The 24,069-nt window shown below is 40.7% G+C and overlaps 1 protein-coding gene across 1 annotated transcript in view; it reads left to right on the forward strand.

The window, feature by feature from the left end:
- Nucleotides 1–24,069, forward strand: part of LOC128867345 (Kruppel-like factor 2) — a 64,679-nt gene that overhangs the window by 39,374 nt on the left and 1,236 nt on the right. Inside the window, exon 4 of the mRNA XM_054108494.1 lies at nt 23,028–24,029. Coding sequence (XP_053964469.1) covers nt 23,028–24,029 — 1,002 coding nt within the window. The remainder of the gene's footprint in view (nt 1–23,027; nt 24,030–24,069) is intronic.

Consider the following 24,069-nt stretch of genomic DNA (forward strand, 5'->3'; position numbering starts at 1 on the left):
AGCAGCAGTGTTTGTGATCCTAAAAACACAAAAATCATTATCTTAATACTTATCGATTACACCAGAGACCTCAACAAACAAAACATTTGTTTAAAACGACCCGTTGAAAGTGAAATTCCCTAAATGATGGTTGGTTGATATTGGCGTATTACTTTTATTGTTCCAGTTGTGGCCGAAGCTACTGTATAAAATTTTTTATTTTATTTTTTTTTTTGTGTTGTTGTCGTTGTTCAACTAGTAAGTAACTACCACCGCACATTAAAAACCCATTCCGTATGCTAAGCAGAAGAATTCGCTAAAAAAGCTTGTGCTTGGGATTCTTTGTTGCGAGTTGTTGGTGGCCATTGAGTGGTGGTCTGTGGTAGCAACTACCATTGTCTGAGCAGTAGTTAATCGGGTTCGATCAATTTCTGATTCTGCTTAACTCTGTGATCCACAAAGCATGATAGTCGAAGACCATTAAATAACAAGAAAAAGCAGCACAACAACACATTGCGGCCATGAGTTTGTATTATGGCTTACATACGTACATCTATCGATCCATCGACTGTTTATTCGCTCGCCCCATGTGTTCGGTAAATATGTAAGCATTTACGTTTTTGTTGCAAGAGCCCCTACCTCGTCCCTTCAACTCGTCACTGATCTACCATCACACAGCCATATGGTCAGACAACAGTTTGACTACTCTGCTTGTAGTTCTGTTGGCAAACTGTAAAGAGTCAACTAAGCCCGGGTTGTTTAAACGGCAGGTGGCAACTATTGACAAGCTGCCGCACGATCTGTCAGTCAAAGTCACACAAGGGTCCATCGTACATTTTTGCGGCGAGTTTTGATTCTTGCGAATAAGCTCCGTACATATGCATTTATAAGTGCAGATTTACATGCATAAATAAAACACAAGTGCATTAATTTTATGTTAAAGTATGTATGTATAAACTTCATATCTGTATGCACCTACTTGTACTCTCGCTTAAATTAAGTACTGAACTGCAATTGCAGGTTGCGTATAGGTATGGAAACTTCCCGGACATCCGTGAGTTAATAGGACTATGAATAAGTTCGTGCGGTTTTACAACAGATGGCGTAACTTGATTATTATTCCATCTATCCACATTTCCAAACATTCATTGGAGAGCTACTGTCGTAAGGCACAAACGTCAGTATAAGTTTTTTATTTGAAGCGTAAACAACAATATTTTTACCACACTTGAAAATGTCCAATTTCGTGCCAAATAATGTGTTTTTGCGGGGAATTCTTCTTCATTATTTTAATATGAAGAAAAAAGCAGCCGAAAGTCATCGTATCTTGGTGGAAGTTTATGGTGAGCATGCTCTATCTGAGCGAACGTGCCAGAAGTGGTTTGCACGCTTTAAAAGTGGTGATTTTGGCTTGGAAGACGAAGAACGCGAGGGTGCGCCGCCAAAGTTCATGGATACCGAATTGGAGGAATTGCTCGATCAAGATCCGGCTCAAACGCAAGAAGAGGTTGCAAAAACTTTGGGAGTTGATCAATCAACCATTTCCAAACGTTTAAAAGCCATGGGAATGATCCGAAAGGTAGGCCATTGGGTGCCGTATGAATTGAAGCCAAGAGACGTTGAACGCCGTTTTATGGCATGCGAACAACTGCTTCAACGGCACAAAAGAAAGGGTTTTTTGCATCGAATTGTGACTGGCGATGAAAAGTGGGTCCATTACGACAATCCAAAACGTCGGGCAACGTATGGATACCCTGGCCATGCTTCAACATCGACGTCGGCGCAGAATATTCATGGCCTGAAGGTTATGCTGTGTATCTGGTGGGACCAGCTGGGTGTTGTGTATTATGAGCTACTGAAACCGAATGAAACGATTACGGGGGATGTCTACCGACGACAATTGATGCGTTTGAGCCGAGCACTGCGAGAAAAACGGCCGCAATACGCCGATAGACACGACAAAGTTATTTTGCAACATGACAATGCTCGGCCACATGTTGCACAAGTGGTCAAAACATACTTAGAAACGCTCAAATGGGATGTCCTACCCCACCCGCCGTATAGTCCAGACCTTGCGCCATCCGATTACTATCTCTTCCGATCGATGCAACATGGCCTGGCTGACCAGCACTTCCGTAATTACGATGAAGTCAAAAAATGGATCGATTCGTGGATTGCGGCAAAACCGACCGAATTTTTCACAAAGGGAATCCGTGAATTGCCAGAAAGATGGGAAAAAGTAGTAGTAAGCGATGGACAATATTTTGAATATTAAATTTGTAACCATTTTACGTCAATAAAGTTTCAAATTTCGAAAAAAACCGCACGAACTTATTCATAGTCCTATTACAATCCAGTGTTCAGATTTGTTTCATGAACCGACGATCTAACATCGATCCCTCAGTTGCACGCAATGATAAAAGGAGAAACACGGCAGGGGAGAAACCGAAAATTGCTGTAAAACTGCATGCACTGATAGAATTCGAAAAAAGTAAGTTGGTAGCACTGTCCTTAATGATTTACATACTATAGACTTGAGACCGATCTAGGCAAATCTATAAAAGAAGATTTCACGATTTTGTGGTTTGAATGCCATTTTTGTTTGTTTGCATTCTGATTGAAATTTTTGCACTAAAACCACTGAATTGCAAAAGCAAAACTTAATCCCTCACGAACGGAGGGATTTCTCTTAAAGAAAGTGTGGGACATAAAACAGTAAACAAAGATTTTTAAAAGTATATACGATTTTTCTACAAACCTCTACGATTCACACTTCATGTATGTGATCGAACCACGGTCCAACCAAGCGGTGATCTCGCATAAACCCACTCGGTTAGGATGGCTCAACTTAAGGCTTGGATGTAAAATAAACGGATCGGAAAATATATAACATATAATATGTAATGAAACGCCTAATCGGCGCATAATAACTAACATCAGCACCGAAAATCATATCAGCCTGTAAAATTAACGAAAAACACTCTCGCCAATAGGCGCTACTTTGATTACAGTAGTCAAATTCTCTGCGGACGAATGAAACCAATACAGTTGAACGATGACTGCATCAGATGAAATACTTCGTGGAGAGTTCTATATATCACTCGATCTATGAACTTTACATATGTATTTCAGCGAGTTAAGCCGGGAACTTAGAATAAAGAGGAATACGAAATTAAAAAAGAAGAATAAAATTATGTAATGCTTGAAACCAAAATATGTACATATGTATATACGTACATATGTATGCATGTATAGCCAGGTAAGCTGCTTAATGAACGCTCAAACTGTTCACTCTGTTAAATGCGAGTAAACACCAAATTCAAAACGCCCAGCCAATAATGTGTAACTGTCAAATCGGTGGCGATGATCTTTTATTGGTCGATAGAGCAGCTTAAAACACATTTGTTTGCAAGCTACTTCAGCGATTCGCTCACCGCTTTCTGTGTAGATGTTAGATACCGAACAGAGGGTTGGATCGAGCGACGGAACCGATTGGCGCAAAAACAATTTAATTGATTGATTTCACACTATTTCACGAACATGTTCACGAGGACAGGTAAAAATGCTGAATTATACATATAAATATATGTATATATATATAAATATTTATAATATATATGTATATGTGAGTAAGCGGTCAAATGAGCGATAAATATTGTATATGTACCGCACCTGATTTAATTTTGCACTTGCCATCTTGCCGGCGGCAACTGAAACTAATAACTGCATTAGTTGTGATTTTTTCACTGTAGAGAGTGGCTTCATATAATGCTTCTAGCGAGAACTAATTTTCGCTCTATTACTAATCCATTTACAAATTAACTATCAAGTACTATTGTGCCACAGACCAATAAAAGCTGAAAGGGTAATCAGATCGGAAGTAATTTTTCCATATGGTTTTTTTGACAGATCACGAATGACAACTGTCAAACTAAATACATAATTTTTTCAGTATTCATTGATATTTTATTATAGCAAGACTTACGCCTCAACAACATTTATTTCAATGAACCAACTTTACTCCCAGTTAAACTTTCAGATAATAGCTGCAATTGCTCCTCACGAAGCTGGAACTCTTCGGAGGACAATTTGATATCCTCCGCAATTCTCCACATAATAATTTTTTCATAATATTATAAATATATTGGAGGTTGAATTAGTTTTAAAGGTGACACACAGATGGCGCTATTTATCACTTTATCGCGTTGGCAATACTGAATATATATTCATGACAAAGCCTCATCCCTAGGCTTTGTTTATCAGTATCTGTCATTTCGCTGAAGTATAAACAACGCAGTGTTTTCGTGCTCCGAGTATGTCAACTTTCGTGCCGTCGAAACGCAATTTGCGGGAAGCTTTGCTTTTCTGCTTCAATTTGAAAAAAAATACAGCCCAAGCCCGTGAATTGCTGCAGGAGGCCTACCCAGACCATACTCCGTCGATTTCAACATGTGAGTACTGGTTTCGATGATTCAAAAGTGGTGATTTTCACACGGAAGACAAGGAGCGTCTTGGCCAGCCCAAAAAGTTCGAGGACGCGGAATTGGGGGAATTGGTAAACGAGGACTCGTGCCAAAACCCAAGAAGAGCTTGCTGAATCATTGGGCGTTGATAAATCAACCGTTTGCAAGCGTCTAAAAGCGATGGGAATGATCCAAAAGCAAGGACATTGGGTCCCGTACGAGTTGAAGCTGCGGGACGTCGAACGGCGACTTTTTACGTGCGAATTGCTGATCGAGCGACAAAATCGGAAGGGTTTTTTGCATCGGGTGGTGACTGGCGACGAAAAATGGATCCACTACGATAACCCAAAACGCAAAAAATCATGGGGTTTGCCCGGCCACGCATCAACGTCCACGGCAAGAAAATCATGCTCTGCATTTGGTGGGATCAGGTCGGCGTCGTATATTTTGAGCTGCTCCAACCGGGCGAAACAATCACGGGGGATCGTTACCGACTGCAATTGATGCATTTAAGCCGGGCATTGAAAGAAAAACGGCCGGAAACGGTAAAAAGGCACGACAAGGTTATTTTGCAACATGACAACGCTCGGCCGCATGTTGCTCAACCTGTCAAAAAATACCTTGGAACGCTTGGCTGGGAAGTGTTACCCCACCCGCCGTATAGTCCAGACATAGCTCCCTCCGATTATCATTTGTTCCGGCATATGAGTCTCGATTTGGCGGACCAGCGGTTCTCCTCGTACGAGGCTACCAAAATATGGGTTGAGTCATGGATAGCCAAGCAGCGGCCAGAATTTTGGAGAAACGGAAATTTCCGGAAATTGCCCGAAAGATGGGCGAAAGTTGTAGCTAGCGATGGCCAATACTTCGAATAAAATATTTTGTACCGTTTTTTCACAATAAAGCCCCAAATCTTCAAAAAAATCCTTTAAAACTAATTCAACCTCCATAATATAATAAAAATTAAAACTGGAGCAATAACTGATACTTGTACATAAACCGCCAGCGGAACCGAGTTCTAAGAAACTTTTTGAAGACAGATATTTATCCTTGGCTGCTGAGAGTTCAACTCCCTCATATCTTTAATTTTAATTTTTTTTAGCTTTAATTTTTCATTTAATGATTCGCACCTCCACTTAGCAGCGAACATTTATTTACACTGCTTGTATCTGTAAAACAGCTCATGACATCAATGTCAAAATTGTTCTAATGACAGTTCAATTTATTGTTTATAAGCCATCAAAAGCATTTGCATCTCAGTTTTGTTGAATTTTTTTTTCTGTGATGGAATTCAAACGTAATAGTGTGATTGCGTTATATTTGGCTGGAAAATCACAACCAGCCATTGTTCGTGAGCTCAGTCACCTCAAAGTGAATAAAATGTTTGTGTATCGCACTATAAAACGTCACAATGATACTGGTAGCATTGCAAACACTATGGAGATGGACCAAAAAAACCGCAACAACGCCAGAAATGGTTCGGAAAGTGAAGGCTCGACTTGAACGAAATACACGTCGAAGTGGAAGAAAAATGGCCAAAGAACTGAAAATATCGCAAGACAGCATTCGACGCATATTAAAAAATGAGCTCAAGTTTCAAAAAGCCGAATTTCCTAACATTGTGATTTCTGATGAAAAAAATTTCCTAATTGAGCAGTTCATAAACACTCAAAACGATCGTGTTTACTTGACCGAACGCTCATACAAGAATTTCAGCCTACGTATGGCCACTCGAAGCAATTTCCCATAGCAAGTAATGGTTTGGGCCGCAGTGACCGCTGATGGACGCTCTCCAATCATTTTTATCGAGCCTGGTGTCAAAGTGAATGCGACTTATTATCGAGAAAATGTTTTAGAAGCTGCTTTAGAGCCGTGGACACGCAAACATTTTCGTCGTAGACCATGGACGTTCCAACAGGACTTGGCACCGTCTCATAAAGCTCGTGTGAACCAAAAATGATTAAAAAATCATGTTCCACACTTCATTTCTACCACACAATGGCTTTCGAATTCGCCAGACGCAAATCCGATGGACTATTCCATTCGGCCCATTTTGGAGAGCAAGGTGAGGACTAAAAAATATGCCAGTAGGTATGGCCGCCGTAGCCGAATGGGTTGGTGCGTGACTACCATTCGGAATTCACAGAGCGAACGTAGGTTCGAATCTCGGTGAAACATCAAAATTAAGAACGATATTTTTCTCATAGCGGTTGCCCCTCGGCAGGCAATGGCAAACCTCTGAGCATATTTCTGCCATGAAAAAGCTTCTCATAAAAATATCTGCCGTTAGGAGTCGGCTTGAAACTGTAGGTCCCTCCATTTGTGGAACAACATACATACAATGGAACAACATCAAGACGCACGCCACAAATAGGAGGAGGAGCTCGGCCAAACACCCAATAAGGGTGTGCGCGCCAAAGGTATATATGTACATATATGGATGCGCTGAAAAAAGCGATTATACGAGAATGGGCCAAAATACCTCAAGATCGCACTCGTGCAGCATGCAACTCATTTTTTGACTGTTTGAAGGCTATAGTCAAGGCAAAAGATGGTCATATCGAGCTAAAGTGAATAGATGTTAAAATTGTAATCATTTTTGAACAATTTTGTCAATAAAAATCAATAAAAACTAATTTCCCACAAAAAAGTTCTGGTGTTTTGAATAGGTTCACTTCATATCGTTCACTTATACATACAATACATCATCTTTGTTTTTGCATTTGATTGTTAGAACTGAATGGACCAAAAATCAAACTACATTGCCATGAAATGTTATACCGGAATTTATTTGAATACACTTACTATCTTATTGTCAGTTTTAAGAAGCTGGAACTTGCACTTCTTGTCTATAAACTATGTATGTACAACGTGTGCATATGAACATACATATATGTACATATTATTGTAAAAAAATCAACCAACTCGCGCGGACTATGAGAAAAACTAAAATTTGAGTTTTATGTTTATTTATTTTAGAGTTTTGAGAAGAACCACGATTTCTACTACCATTTTTTTATTAAAATAAATGAAATGTGATTAATATTTTGCGTTGTGAACGCAGTATTTTTATTAGTTTCGTTAAGTTATTAGATAAATAGATACAAATGAAGAAACCAGGTTAGGTCAAAGACGGTAATGAAGAAAAAGCTTTGAAGAGGAGCTCTACTTCAACCGCTATCAACATTAACTGGTGAACAATTCGTAAAGAAAATCAAAGATTTGTTGCTCGATACTCGTATATTGAGTATTGCCATTAGCTCTTCGAGAGCATTCCGCTAAAAGTTCAACAATTATCGTTTCATATTCCATACCATACTTAAAAAAAAGTGTGAGTTTTGGAAATTCCATCGCCTCAATTGGCCGACCAGTTGAAAGTTAACCCGGCTTGTCCCCTACTGTTAGCAATACATTAGTACAAACATTGACTAAATTTGCCGCGTTTTGGTGGTGTATAGTAAATCTCTCCCTTTTTAAACACGCATAGGACTGTTGATGGTCATCGTAGCGGAATGGGTTTGTGCGCGACTACCATTCGGAAGTATGCAGGTTCGACTCTCCATGCATGAAACTCTTTTTTCTAAGAGCGGTCGCCCCTTGACAGGCAATGGCAAACCTCCGAGTGTATATCATAAAAAACCATTTGCCGTTCGGAGTCGGTTAAAAACTGTAATGTAGAAGCACGCTACAAATATGAGGAGTAGCTCGGCCAAATACCCAAAAAGGGTGTAAGCTCTGGGGTTCAAAAACCGCTTAAATTTATGATACTTTTTACAACTTACTTGCATACCTTATTTAACAAATACTAAGACGACCATTAGAATGACAAAAAATTGTGAAGTAGCGGTATTTCAATAATCGAAATGAGGAATTTTGCAAGTAAAGAGAAAGAAAAGGACAGTCGACTAATAAGGGTCACACTTTTCGGCATGACATACAAACGAATATATTCAAGCAACATTTATGGATCCGATTGAACTGCTACTTTTGGTTTACTGCAGAAAGTGAATGTACACTTTGAGTGAATTCGGTGAAGTACCAAATTTCGTTTTTAATAGGCATTTTCTCGTGCAAAAGCTAGTTGATACGGTTCTGTACTACCTTGATTTAGTTCATGATAGCCCTGGATATATTGGACGAAATATGGATTTTTTGTTTATTATAAACGGAGTCCATAATAACCAAGTCTATTTTAGCCGATTTTTTTCATATTTGCACTCAGACTTGAATAATAAATATATTAAAATAGAAATTCCAGCTTAAGCGAGTCCATCATAAGATGTATGTATGTATAGATTTGTAAGTTCTTCTTTCCGAGTTGGTGTTTATTCCCACCCATACATACATATTCATAGCAATCAGGAGCAGGTGGCACTTGTACATTAACCCGCAATTCTTTCCACATTCGTTGCTGTTGTAAATATGCTTCTATATTTGTTGCTTACGTTTTTATGGAAAAATTGCCGCACCAATGTCGATTACGTAAATGTATGTATGTTTTATATGTAGTGTCACGAAAGTGCAACCAAGTCCAAAGCAAATGGGAAGAAATTTAGCGTATAACTTTCCGAATGCTGAAATTGATGACAATCCGCCCAAATACGAAAAGCAATTCACTATGTTCATGATTTTGTTATTTCCCACGGAGCCTAAGGCCACGGTATCAGCCAACGCTTTGAGTTCCACACTTTTCAGCGATTTCATTTTCTAAAAGATGATAAGACACACGCAGGTAAAACGAAGATATACACGTACATACATACATACATAAGTGAGTATGCATTTGCATAGGACGTTGCGATTTTCTATAATTGTACATAGTATATGGATGCTTATGAATATTTTTATTTATTATGGCGAACTCACACCAGGTCAGGAATGTGTGTATATTTGCTCAGCTCTAGTTTATTAATAACTAATAAGATATGTTAATTCGGGAAGTAACGCGACGAAAGCAAGGATTTGACGAATAGCTGCGTCATACAAATAGGCACACATACGTGCATACGTACATTGTATGTAGAATAACGCAGGTGCAGTGCACAAATAAAATCAAGTGGACCCATCCATGAATTTAGATTAGACAGTTGGCAAAATACTTATACATACATACTTATGTATATATGTGCCTTGGAATGGCTGCCGCCATGGCTAGTAAGAAAACAGAGCTTGCAATTAACGCGTTTACGCGATTGCGCTCACATTTTGTTACAACGGCTTCGAACTGCCAATTATTTTCAATCGCACAGCAAACACACATTAAACCCTATCAACTACTTTCGTAATTTATTACACAGTTTTTTCAACTTTTCCGCAATGAATGCAAGGTTCACACATCGCAGCTGTACGCTGCTGTTTCGCGGCGCGTAATGCGTTGCACGACCCAGCGCCTACATAAGTACATATAAATGTGTATATATGTGTATGTGGGTATGCATCTAAAGGGTGATTGCCGATCAATTTTCCATCTTTAAAATAAAATAACACGTGGACCCTGTAGGAAACAATAAGTCTAATGAAGCGCTGCCACCATTTTGTCAATTTTCTTTGATAAGAAGGAACTTTGTCAGTTGTTTTTCTTGTTTGTGTAGTCGGTCCACGTCTTTGCATACCCCTTTGCTATGAATTTTTCGCGCATTGATAAATATTCTAATGCAATGTTTGTATTTGTATGTATTTTTCAATGTCATCTTTTCGGTACCCGCAGCTCTCCCGCCCACTAGCCTGTATAGATGCAACGGAGAGGCATAACTTATTGTAAATAATTAATATAACTAATATATAATATAATAAAATAATTAAATAATATGATGAAATGGCATTTGCACTGATCTAATGGCTTCTGTCAAACCGTTTGAAAATGTCCTTCAATTCAATATGTGTATTGGATCACCCTATATGTATAAGCATCAACATATGTGTTTGTATGCACATTCGAACACCGGCTTCACAGTTTATGCTTTGCCGCAATACCGCACTCGTTCCGGCCTTTGGTCTCTTCGGTTTTGGTCATCATTGTCGCACTTGTGCATCAATATGCAGCCGATCTACGTCGCATCCACAGGCACTTACTCAGTTCATCATAATTATTGCTGAGCACAGTTGAAAGGCGGTCGAAGCATCGAAGCACAAACGCAGATACGCGCCGAACATTTGCCACACTTGCCACTTGCGGCATGCATTCACTTGCGCATTGCATATTTGTGGCGCGTTGCTTCATTTCCTGACTACTTCGAAGCTTGTTTGCCGTTTGCCACTCTCCACTTACGACTGACTGCCTGCCTGCCTGCTTCTCGATTCACCCTGCCCACCTGCTAACTTTGTGCTGCTGCTAACCATTTCACACGCCAAGTCAAATGAGCAGTTTATGGGTTTTATGAGTGTGCCACTTGAAGACGCGTTTTTGTATTTCACATTTTTATTTGTACTTCTTTTTTCGTGCTTCCATCTCGATTTGTTTTGTTTTTTTTTTTTTACTATTTGGTTAATGTCGTTACTGCGCTTCACCATGTTTTAATCGAGCAAAACAACAGCGAACTACTCGGGGGCAACATTCACTTTTTATGGTACCAGTCAACTAACCGCCTGTTTACTGCCTTCAGTTCCAAATATTTTTACCTCCACCGTTATCGCCAATACTACTGCTCCCACCGTTGCTGCTCATATACGCAATAGTGAAGAGATTTTCTCTAAAAATACGATTACATTAGCGAAAAGATGCCACATGTGTGCATCATCATTCAACAATCAAGAAGGGTAAGCTCAATTTTGGATTTTCGCATTTTAACAGAAATATTCTAATAATTTGATAACCAAACACTAATGCATTACGTTATGTGCAGTTCAATTAGACCCCATCAATTGTTTTAACCCAATGCAAAATGGTTGACCCGAGGCAGCATAACAAATAGAGTAACGTTACGAATTTGCGAAAATTTCATGACACTATAAAAAATATCATAATTAATATATGTATGTATTTTTTTTTTTTTTGTTTTTTTTTTGTCGGGACAACTAGCAAGTGCAGCACTCAGACATTAATTGAGTCCATTGTACTACACTTGGATTCCCTTTTAATTTTCTTTAAATCTACCCGATCTCCGAAGAAATCTGAGTAGATCTTTTGGTGCCAAGGAGCCAAGATGGTCGCTTCTTAACACATCAGTGCCAAAGACCTCAAACCTGATTCGGGCGAAGGCGGAGCAGACACACAGGAAGTGGTCCGCCGTCTCATCCTCCTCTTCACAAGCTGGGCAGAGTACACTGTCTGAGATGCCCAACCTTTCCATGTCCTTTACCCACAGAAAGTGGCCCGTCATCAGTCCAACCAGCCGTCTGTACTCCCCTCTGCTTAATGACAGAAGGATTTGCGACAGTCGATCGGACATGACAGGTAACATCAGTTTTGTCCATCTGCAGCCTCTCTCAGCCTGCCAAGCTCGCTTGTGGGTAGTAGTTACCCATTTGCTAACCGTGGCCGTGATGGCCGCAGAGGGGAGTGGCAAAGCGGGCTCTGGGCCAAAGAAGTTGGCTTCAGAGCCCATCTTAGCTAAGGAGTCAAAGGTCTCGTTACCCGCGATACCCACGTGTCCCGGGACCCATGTTAGCATCAGGCTATTATGTCTACCGACATAGTTCATCCTGGATTTACAGGACTTCATTACCCCTGATGTGGTTTGAGGGCTGTCTAAGGCCATAAGCGCTGCTTGGCTGTCGCTGCAGACACATATAGATCTGCCTCTCCATCGTTTTTCCACAACAAAGTTCATCGCTTCTTGAACTGCATACACCTCCGCTTGAAACACAGATGCATGCATTCCAAGAGCAAAGTGCAGTTTTGTCCCGCTGGATTCCACGTAAACCCCAGAGCCGGAGCCATGCTCGGTCCTGGAGCCATCCGTAAAAATGCGAAAACAGTGTTTGCCGGGCTCATTTTCTGAGCCTCCCCACAACTGAGCCTCTGGTAGCACTAGACTGTATCTCTTTTCAAGTACGACTCTTGATGGCATTGAGTCAAGGGGCATGGAGAGAATCGTTGGATCGATGTCCATTCCTTCTCTGTGTTCCAATGCCGGACAAGGGCCGTACCAGTTCCCACTGTGTTTCAGTCTGCAGATGGCCTTCAAGGCCTCTCCTCGGATGAAAGCATCAAGTGGTGGTAAACCAATCAGAGCATCTAGTGCCGGACCTGAAGTAGTCGGAAAAGCTCCGGTGCAACAGATGGCCACAGTGCGTTGTAGTCTCGATAAGGTCCTCCTGACTCCCACTAGGGATAGTCTACTCATCCAGACCACTGATGCATAGGTGATAATGGGTCTTATCATAGCCGTGTAGATCCATAGGACCTTGCTAGGAGAGAGACCCCACGTTTTCCCAAAGACACCTTTGCACTGCCAGAAAGCTGTCAGCGCTTTGGATGCCTTTGTCTCAACGTGTGATTTCCATAGGAGCTTACTATCGAGGATTACTCCAAGATATTTAATTTCCTTGGATAGCTGGATTGTGACTCCTTTTAGCTTTGGCAGAACGAGTCCGTCAAGCTTCCTCCTTCTGGTAAAGAGGACAATACCAGTCTTGGCGGGATTTGCCGACAGCCCGTTCGCACAGCACCAAGTGTCAATCCGATCCAGAGTTTTCTGCACTTTCCTGCAGATGTTCATAAGCGAAGAGCCTGTTACCAAACAAGCAACATCGTCCGCATAAGCTTGTGCGTAGACTCCCGAATCGTTTAAGGTGGTGAGTAGAGGATCGATTACCATGCACCAGAGTAATGGGGACAGCACACCGCCTTGGGGGCAGCCTCTGTTAACCCCAGATGACACCAGCAGATCTTCCTCTGCTCGCACCGAAACGATTCTTTGGGCCAGCATCGAACGAATCCAATTTACTAGCACCCGGTCTACGCCGTGCCTACTAGCAGAGTTACACATACTATCAAAAGTGGCATTATCAAACGCCCCCTCTATGTCTAAAAAGATACCCATAGCGTAGTCCCTCCTGTCGATGGCCAGCTCTACCCTAGCAACAAGGTTTTGCAGTGCCGACTCGCAGGATTTTCCACTCTGATAGGCATGCTGAAATAGAGACAGAGGGTGAGCCTTCAGCGACTTCTGACGTATGCGCAGTTCCACCAGTCGTTCGAGACGTTTCAGCGTGAAAGAGGTCATGCTGATGGGTCTAAAGCTTTTGGGGCTGGTGTAGTCGTCTTTTCCAACCTTTGGGATGAAAGCGACCCTCACCATCCTCCAAGAGCGTGGTATGTAAGCCAGTGCCAGGCATGCCGAGAAGATTTTCTTCAGGGCTGCTGTCACGAACTCTGCACCCTCCTTCAGCATGGCAGGATATATGCCATCTGGTCCGGGCGACTTGTAGTCGCCAAAAGATTTGATGGCAAATCGAATGGCGGCCTCATTCACCACAGATCTGGAAACGAACCAGTCATGCCGAGAAGGTGTAGCAGCTCTAACAATTGCCTCTATCAATAAGGGCTGTTGCCAGCTGATGCTTATCTGATTTCCAGGAAAGTGAGACTCCATCAGCAAGCTGAGTGTCTCACTTTTCCGCTCCGTGAAGGAGCCATCAGATTTTCTAAGTAACCCCAGCTTTGCCGTTGGGTCCCTTTTCTGGATCCTAACCAATTTCGCCGTGTCACTCAGAGATTCAATACCGCTGCAGAATTCCCTAAATGAGGCTTTTTTCGATTCCCGAATAAGCCTCTTGTAGTTCTTCTGAACATCACGGTATCGCTCCCAGTCCTCTGCAAGGTTAGTCTTGAGGGCCCGGTTTAGAAGTTTTCTCGACTCACGCCTCAACATCTGAAGCTCTCGATTCCACCAAGGAACGGGAGTCCGGCTCGGGGAGGTCGAATTGGACAGGCTGACTCAAAACAGTCGGTTAGGGCAGCGTTGAGTTTCTCAACAGCCGCCTCAATGGCCTGTTCTTTTCGAAGTCTTGGTGGCGCAACGTCAAGGTCCCGCAACGCCTCCCTAAACTTCTGCCAGTCTGTTTTTCTTGGGTTTCTGGAGGGCAATGGCATTTGTGCCTCCTCGCCACACTGAAACTCAATGTACCTGTGATCCGAGCACGAATCTTCGGCAAGGACTTTCCAGTTCTTGATTGACCACCCAAGTTTTGAGTTTGATAGGGTTAGATCAATCACCTCCTGCCTTCTAGCCGTTACAAATGTTGGCTGTGAGCCCTTGTTTTGTATGTCTAGGCAGGAGGACGCGATAAATTCGAATAGTCGAGAGCCCCGTCCATTGCATTTGCTGCTGCCCCAGATTGTATGCTGGGCATTAGCATCGCAACATAGGATGAGGCCCAGACTGCGCCGCTCACAGAACCTCACGAGACTAGTGGCCTTCCCGGGTGGTGGCCCTTCCAGAGCATCGTAAGGAAAGTAAGCAGATGCAATCACAAACTTCGACCATCCGCGTCTACCTCTATAACACACCTCAGCCGCTACCAGATCTTGGCAACAGAATTGCTCAAGACCCGTCACAGTGAGATGGGATGATACTATAAGACCGGTCCTAGGTCTGCTAGAACTCCTGTCATATAATAACGTGGCCCCCATATATGTATGTGCATACCTGCCTGTGTGCGGTCGCCGGAGCTGAGTTTGATGTAAGTGGCATAAGAGCAGGAGGTCCTGGGTTCGAGATCTGCATTGTATAATTTAGATTGTTTATGGAGCTCATTTAAGATTTCTTTAATTCTAAAACGAAACTAAAGTTAGAGTACAAAAGTAAAAAAAAAAATGGTTTTTATTTTTTTTCACTTTGATCATAATTCATATGTCCATTCGTCACTGATCCGCAGTCTGTTGTTGTACACTTAACTAATTTGTTTAAATTATACAAAAATACTTTCTAAATTCTTAACTTAATTACATTGGTGAAATATAAGCATATGTAAATAAATAAGTATAAAGAATTATGCAAGTACATATGTATGTACCGCCAAATTCCTTCCTATTTCGTTTATTTTTTCTTTCGTTTACTTTCTACATCTAATAAATCGAATAACTTATAAAAAGCAACGTGTGAATACTTTTGGTTGAAGTAATTATACGATGAATACTTAGGGAAATCTGTTTATCACTTTAATGTTGCCTCTGTCTTTATGTACAGAAATTCGGTTTCCCAAGACTCAAAAATGCTTATCAATTTTTAATGACTGCGAAGATGAGTTTGAACTACATATAATAGCACATATGTATATGCTCCGCGCAATAACGATCGGCAAAATCGGCTTTCTTTCTCAAGAGCGCAATACCAACTTTCAGCATTTTTATTTCCATTTATACATATTTTTTATACATTTGCATAAAAAACCTCTATTGTACTCCTTTTAAGTTAGAGCGACGTGATATTTTTAGGTTGGATTCTTGCAATGACTTTATAAATAAAAACTTTGTTTTAAATTATCGGCAGTCACGTAAAATATTGATTTCAACGCTCATCTCTTTTGAACAATCATGAGAGACGTGATTGAATTTCCCATATTGAGAATCATTTCGAATGGTAAAATTGGTAAAATTAAAAAAACTACCAAAATTTTGTGCAACATTTGCGAAAGTTATTCTTATTTACTTGAACAAGTACAAGTAAATTGTATTATAATAAATATTCTCTTATTATTATTATTTATTAAATATTCTTCACATCGCATGAATTAGTTTTCATGATATGCATTATTATTGTTCTGTAATTCGACAAATATGTATGTATTTGGGAAGTAAATATAAAGCAGGGCCAATATAGCTATTAATGTTAACAGACACAGTAATGTCAACAGGGTTAAAAAAAATTTCGAACACTGTTTCAGTTGTAAATGAAGTTCTATAATATATTGTGCTAAATAACTATTGACAAGTTTTTAGAACTTGTTTTTCTAATTTAATTTATAAAACGCCCCGTTTTCACTTTATTTATGGCGATTGATAGAGATTTCTACTTTAAATAAAACGAACGAAGAATCCCCCTTTTATTTAGAGTTGCATTTTTCATCAAGTCAGATAATACAAGCTTAAGCTAAGTTCATAATAAAATGATGCATGTAAAAAGTTGTTCCTTTACAACTCGGCCAATCCTGACAAAGGATCGACCTCGACCAAAGTTACAAATTAAAGTGGCTAGTCAATGCGCAGAGGATCGTTTTCTGGCTCGTCGGCACACCCTGCCGGCAGCTGTCGCCATTTCCTTATCCGGTGAGCTCCAATCACCCCATCATAAGGTTAACTGGCAGTTATTTATGTCTCTAATGACATATCTATCGTTCCCCAATATTTTATGGATAACATAAGGGCCCTTATATTGTGGAATCAGCTTTTTGTTACTCCCGACTGTCGTATCGACGTTCCTCACGGCGACGTAGTCACCTATGCTGTATGTCTTAGTCCTGATGTGGTTATTGCAAGAGCGTTTGGTATCATATTCCTGTCTAGCTTGGATAGACATGGATGCATTTTTGCGCAACTTTACCAAGTCCCGTCCATCATCTGGGCGTAACTTGTCCTAAAAAATTCAGTGAATTCGACTACGACAACTCCTCTTTGCTCAACACCGAACCAAAGACGACTGGGTGTATCACGACATGTGCTATGAGTTGAATTATTTATAGCATACTCCACCTCAAGTAGCCTTTTAACCCAGTCATCATAGTTAGTTTCGTCAGTTAGTTTCCCTAACATACATTTCAATATCCTATTCGCCCTTTCCACTTGCCCGTTGGCCTGCGGAGACGCAACGGAGACCTTTACATGACCTATGCTTTGCTTTATTAGAAAATCACCAAACTCACTAGACGTGAAGCAGGACCCTCTGTCACTTATGATTCGCCTCGGACGGCTGTAGTAGCTAAAGTATTTCTCAAGAGCGGCAATCACTTCTCGAGTACTGGTTGAGTTGGTTGGGTAGAGTTTGACGAATTTCGTAAATGCGTCAACTACCACTAAGATGTGTTTCCGTTTTGATTTGATTGACGGTAGTGGACCGAAGTGATCTATATGGACGGTGTCAAACGGTAATGGAGTCTTGGGGATGGAATACAAGGTCCTCTTCCTGGCCGATGGAGGTGTAGCGTACATTATGCATTTTAGGCAGTTTCTGATAAATCTTTCTGTTTTCATTCGCATGTTCGGAAACTTGTAATACAGGCAGAGTTTGTTAAGGGTTTTCTCAACCGATAGATGGCCCAACTTTTCATGCATTGTTGTATAATGTTATACTCCATCTCGTAGGGTACGTACAGTGCGTTCTTACCATTTGCCATTTACCTATATACAAGTCCTTCTACTAAAACGTAATGATTTAGATGTTCATTTTCTAAACGATTACGTATTGATTCAATAGCTTTGTCCCGCTCCTGAGCGACCTGGTTAAAATTCGACGACGTCTTTATGATGTGGGCGATCTCTCGCCTGCTTAGGGCATCAACATGGCTCATGGAGCCTCCTCGTCTATTTTTTATTTTATAATTATAATTTTCGAACTCCAGAGCCCATCTGGTTATTCGAGGGTTCAATTTTTTTTTCTCCAAGGTCATTGTCAGTGAATTACAGTCGGTAACTATTGTGAAGGGTATACCCTCCAAATAGGGCCTAAACCTTCTCAACGCGTATATTATAGATAGAGCTTCTAATTCAAAACTATGATACTTTGCTTCGGCGCTGGAAGCAGTTTTAGAAAAATAAGAAGCAGGGTGAAACTTTTTGTCATCTTGGCGTTGCAGCAGTACGGATCCGAAGCCTATGCTACTAGCGTCGCAATGAAGTTCCGTTTCCCGTTCCGGACTATAAATAGCCAGGACTGGACCTTTTACTAACCTAGACTTAAGGTAATTAAAGGCATCAAGGCATTTTTCGTCGAAGCTAAATGCCAAATTTCTTCTGAGTAGGTTTTGCAGTGGTTTGGCGATCTGAGAGAAGGACGGCACGAAGCGGCGAAAATCTGAAAATAGGCCGATACACGATTGTAGTTGTTTTGGATTAGTAGGTATTCTAAAATTCTGTATACTCTTAATATGGGAGTCATTTGGCCGTATTCCCTTATGAGTAACAGTATATCCTAAGTAGTCAATTTCCTCATATCCGAATTTACATTTGTTTAAATTAAGTTCCAAATCCCGAAGGGCAAGACGTTCTAGTACGGCTTTCAATAAATGTTCATGTTCTTTGAACTTCTCGGTTGCAACAAGAATGTCGTCCATGTAGATAATGATCTTTCTATCGTCGATCATATCTCGGAAGATGTTATTTATGAAACGTTGGAATACTGCGGGAGAGTTCTTCAGACCAAAAGGCAATTTTAGATACTCGTATTGGCCATTTGGGGTCACGAATGAGGTGTGCTTGATCGGCTCAGGAGCCATCTGCACCTGGTGAAATCCACTCTTCAGATCGAGTACCGAGAAGAATTTCTTGTTCTCCAGGTAATCGATACAGTCGTCAATCAGGGGTAATGGGTAGTTACACTCAATCGTATTCTCCCAATCTTTTTCCTTACTAGTAAGATAGCAGAAGCATACGGAGAGTTACTAGGTCGTATTATTCCATCTTGGCTCAGTTCGTCTACGATAGCTTGCACTTGGCTTCGCTCAGCGTAAGAGAGCCTGCGGGGAGCGCAATGAAATGGAACGTCACTAGTCAAATGTATTTTCATTTCGTAGTTGAACGGTTCGGCTTTTACGTTATTGCTGAAGTAGGTATCGACAATGAGTCGTTTTAGTACGTCTCGCTGATGTTTGCTCAGTTTGGAGCCTATGTCAACGTCATTGGCGTTGTGAGAAATGTCGATGTTAAAAATGTCGGGTACTTCGGAAGGTATGCTATCGGAATTAGGTTTACTTTGGTGGAGTTCGTCACCAGAGTGCTTCGGCATAGTAGCGGCAGGGTGTACGTCGGAGCCAATTACTGGTTGAGTAGTCACAGGTGTATACGACTTAGATCTTTCTCTTATTTCTAATAATTGTTCCTTGCTATATCTCTTAATACCATCTTTTAATTCAATATTGAAAATTCGCAAGAAGTCACGTCCCAAAATAACTGGTATGTTCATACTTTCATTCGCTATAATATTTAATTCAACTTCGTTTGATTTATTTAAAAATTGTATTTTACATTTCACTTTTTTTTTATAAGTAAATTTTTTCCACCAATGCCTTTATAATGGGATATGTTTCCATTGGACTGCTCTCCTACCAGATCTTTTGGGACGAGTGACGCTTTTATGAAGCTAACCGGACTGCCGGTATCGAAAAGAGAAAAAACTTGATTACATATTGTTTCCCTAGTCAATTGGAACGATATACTTACAAAATTAAATGCGCCAATAGCGCCGCCCTCGTAATCTGCTTCAACTTCAATAAATGCCACGTCATCCCGTGGTTTTAAAACTTTAGCTGGATTCGCGCAGGAACGGTGGTCATGGCCTACTAGCCAACAGCGGAAGCAGGATCCGTCAGGTCGTAGTGGGTATGGGCAATTAGGTTTCATGTGCTCATATCGCGAGCAATTAAAACATAGAGTTGAGTCTGCTTTCGGCTTTGCTGTTCGCCGCTCAATGTTTGTTGTTGCTGATGGTTGTTTTGCGTTTGTTGTGTTGGGCTGCTTGCTTCCAACACCTGTGACGTTGGCCGGCGTAAATTTTTGTTGATAGCGGTTCACCAATGTTTTCAAATCTTCGATAGTGCGTGCCATCATCAAGAGTTGAATATTTGGGACTGAGTTCCCCATTCCTTCGATGATGAAGTCCATGAGCTCAGTTTCATCGATATTGGCTCGTTTTGCCAAAGCTTGCATGTGCAATATGTAGCAGTGGATCGACTCGTCTTTTTTCCTCCACTTACGCTGCGCTAACATTTTGTAAATTTCCTGCCGCATGATTGCTTTTCTACACTCGACTGTCAATGCCGTCTTTAAAGCGTCGTAATTTAATGCGGTTGTGGTTGACAAGAAGACTCGTGCCGTTCCTTTTAACGAACGGCGAAGTGCCAGTAGTGTGAGGCTATCGTCTGCTCCTGATGTATTCATAATCTGCTCGAAATCGCGTAAAAAGTGGAGAGCTGAGTATGACACGTCATCACCGTTGAACTTTGGGAGAGCGTGCTCGATATCTCCGAAATCTAAACGGCGCAGGTTTTCTTTGGGGACTCGGCACTCAAGTTCTTCATGCCGTTTCCTCAGTGTTAGAATTTCGAGTCTTTTCTTCAAAGCTATGACCTCTTCGTCTAAGTCACGAAGCGTTGGCATGGCTTGCTGGCCCTTATTCATCTCCCTGGCAGTGTTTGTGGTGGCGGCAATAGCGGCAATGGTGGCGTCAGCAGTATCGGAGTCGGCATTCGCTAAATCCTGTCTCGGGTTAACCATTTTGATTATTAGATAGATATTAGTACAGGGTGGCTGATGAATTTTGCTACATTAAGAAACTCAAATACCTTTTTTTTTAGTGTATGGAATTCATTTATTTTTTTTTCAAGTTGAAGGTCATTAAATTTTATTAAATGTAGCTTAACTAGTTTTAAAAATAATTGAATTTAAATGCCCCCCATGCTCGTTGACACAAGTGCGGCATCTTAGTAAAAAGTTGTTCATTGCTGCTTTGAGAGTTGCGACAGGAATAGCCGCAATTGTTGCCCGAATGGATTGTTTTAGTTCATCCAAATTTGTTGGCTTTGTTTTATAAACTTCTTGTTTACATAAACCCCACAAGAAAAAGTCAGGTGCAGTAAGGTCAGGGGACCTGGGGGGCCAACGAAATTCGGAGTTTCTTGAAATCAGTTTATTGGGAAATTTTCGTCGCAACTCTGTCATAACAGTCTGGGCTATGTGAGACGTTGCCCCATCTTGTTGAAACCACACAGAGTTGAAAGGAATTCTCTTTCGGCGTAGTTCTGGATAGAAAAATTCTTTCAGCATTTTCAAATAACGGTCTCCAGTAACCGTAACGGTGTGACCATTTTCTTCAAAAAAATAAGGCCCGACAATACAGCGTGAAGAAACCGCACAAAACACTGTCACGCGAAGAGGATGCAATTCCGTCTCGTGGAGTATCTGTGGGTTAGAAGTACTCCATATTCGACAATTTTGTTTGTTCACATTGCCGTTTAAATCGAAATGGGCCTCATCAGACATGAAAAGGCAGTTTAACATGTTTTGGTCTTCTTCCACCATTTGCAGGATCTTCTGGCAAAATTCCAAGCAAATCGGCAAGTCTGCTGCATTCAGTTTGTTAACCATTTGAATTTTGTAGGGAAATAAGTCTAAATCTTTGTGCATTATTGTTTGCAAAGACTGTCGGCTGACACCAAGTTGAGCAGATAAGCTTCTTGTTGAAACCCTTGGATTGCTTTGTATAGCTGCAGCTACAGCAGCGATCGTTTCCTCCGTCCGAACTGGTGGGTTTCGATGATAAGGCCTTCTTGCGACTGTTCCTTGCTCAGCAAAATTATTCACCAGTCTCATTATGGTCCATCTGCTCGGGGGATCGCCGCCAAACATCCGCCTGTACTCTCTCTGTACCAAAACTACGGACTCCAGTACGTGATAGCGGCGGACTATCCAAATTCTTGTTTGCGTGTCCCAGTTATCCATTTTAATAAATTTTAAAGATCAATCTGCAAATTAAAACAAAAATGGAACAGATAACTTAAAAAGAAAAAAAGTTATTCAATTTTTTTTGGTAGCGGCTTCATCAGCCATCCTGTATTTTCCAATGGGAAGTGCGGTTGACCCCACACCTGAGTTATAAAACGCCCGGTTTTCACTTTATTTATTTATTGATAGAGATTTCTACTTTAAATAAAACGCGTGTTCACCATTCAAGCGGAAATCAAAGAATCCCCCTTTTATTTAGAGTTGCATTTTTCATCAAATCAGATAACACAAGCTTAAGCTACGTTCACAATAAAATGATGCATGTAAAATATGTTATTCTAATGATACAAGCTTAAGCTACGTTTATATTAAAATGGTGCATATAGAAAGTTGTTCCTTTACAAATTGCAATATTTTTTTATAAAAATATAGTTCATTCTCCTACAAAAGCCATATAAATAAAAGCTTCAAATATTGTGCAAATTAAAAAAAAAAATTCATCAAAATTTCAATCATTTTAGTCAGTTATGTAATTGGCGCTACACCCTATATGGGTGTTTGGCCGAGTTCCTCCTCCTATTTGTGGTGTGCGTTTTGATCTTGTTCTAGAAATGGAGGGAAGTAACAGTTTTAAGCGGACTCCGAATGGCAAATATTTTTTTATGAGGAGCTTTTTCATGGCAGAGGTTTGTGATTGCCTCCCAAAAGGCGGCCGCTCATAGAAAAAACTTTTTCTTCATTTAGGTGTTTCACTGAGATTAGAACCCCGTATCGACCTTATCCCCGCATAATACCCTTCAATAGAATATATTTAATTTCCTATTGACTTCTCCTCAACTCTGGCGTTAGCTTCAGAAAAAAAATGCGCCTTAAATTATTGTTAAAAGAAATCACTTGGATCAAACCTCCAAAACAGTGAAATTTTAAAAATTTATGAAACACGTGCAGGGTTCCTATTTTTTATTGTTGTTTTTTCTTTTGTCTTTCAGGATCTCAATCACCAAACTACAAATTGTTTGGAAGTAAACACAGTAATGGAAGAGATAATCTTTACAGCACTTATTCAAGCATAAAAAGCGGCAATGGCTACAACCACAATTATAATCGAGATCGCTTTACCTCCTCTACATCAAGTTCCTCCTCTTCATTCACCACATCAACTCAGTTGCAATCTAATCGGCAGTATTCATCACCATTCTCATCATCAACGGTTTCTAAACTTCCTATATCTCCGCTTTTAGCCACTTCACCTTTCCTTTTGCCATATCGGCGCATAAAAGAAGAGAGCAACAGCAAAAGCAATACTTTTTCAAATAGCAGCAACCACAGCATCAATAGTGGACATTTCAATCAAAGTTTTAATCAAGCAAACTCTCAACATCACCGAAATGCTGGAAGCATAAATCCAACTTCTTCCACATCACCTGCTTTATCATCCACTGCTGAAATACCGTTTTGTAATCATCCTCTTACAGCCGTCGCCGGCGTTGCTGCAGCACAAAGAACTTTTAGTTTGTTAAGCCTTTTCAAAAATCCTTATAAGTATACAACAGACCGAAGGTCTTCACCGTTTAGCTCAAGAGTTTGGAGTTCCAATGATGTGGTATTGCCTTCAGCTCCATCAAATGTTACTTCGATGCTACATGTTACTTCTACGTACAGTAAAATGGCTCCAGGCCCAGTTAGCTCCAACACGATATCGCCATGGAAGATAATGTCTTCAGCAACTCAGACTAATCAAACAACGTTGAACCCCACCTTCCAAGGATCATCAAATGCTGATAGTCGCAAAAATTCTTTCAGTAGCATGGTATTGAGAGGAGCTGGTGGCAGTATGTTTGGACGATCTGAGGAATCAAGCGGAATTATTAACAATATCGGTTTTAGTGATCTCTCTAAAAATCGGAAAGTGCACAAATGTGACACCGAGGGTTGTGATAAAGTATACACAAAGAGTTCTCATCTTAAGGCGCATAAACGCACTCACACAGGTGACTTCCACACAAAAAATTTAATATAAATATGAACATA

The sequence above is a fragment of the Anastrepha ludens genome, chromosome 6 (genome assembly GCF_028408465.1).
Source record: "Anastrepha ludens isolate Willacy chromosome 6, idAnaLude1.1, whole genome shotgun sequence".
Classification (NCBI taxonomy): domain Eukaryota; kingdom Metazoa; phylum Arthropoda; class Insecta; order Diptera; family Tephritidae; genus Anastrepha; species Anastrepha ludens.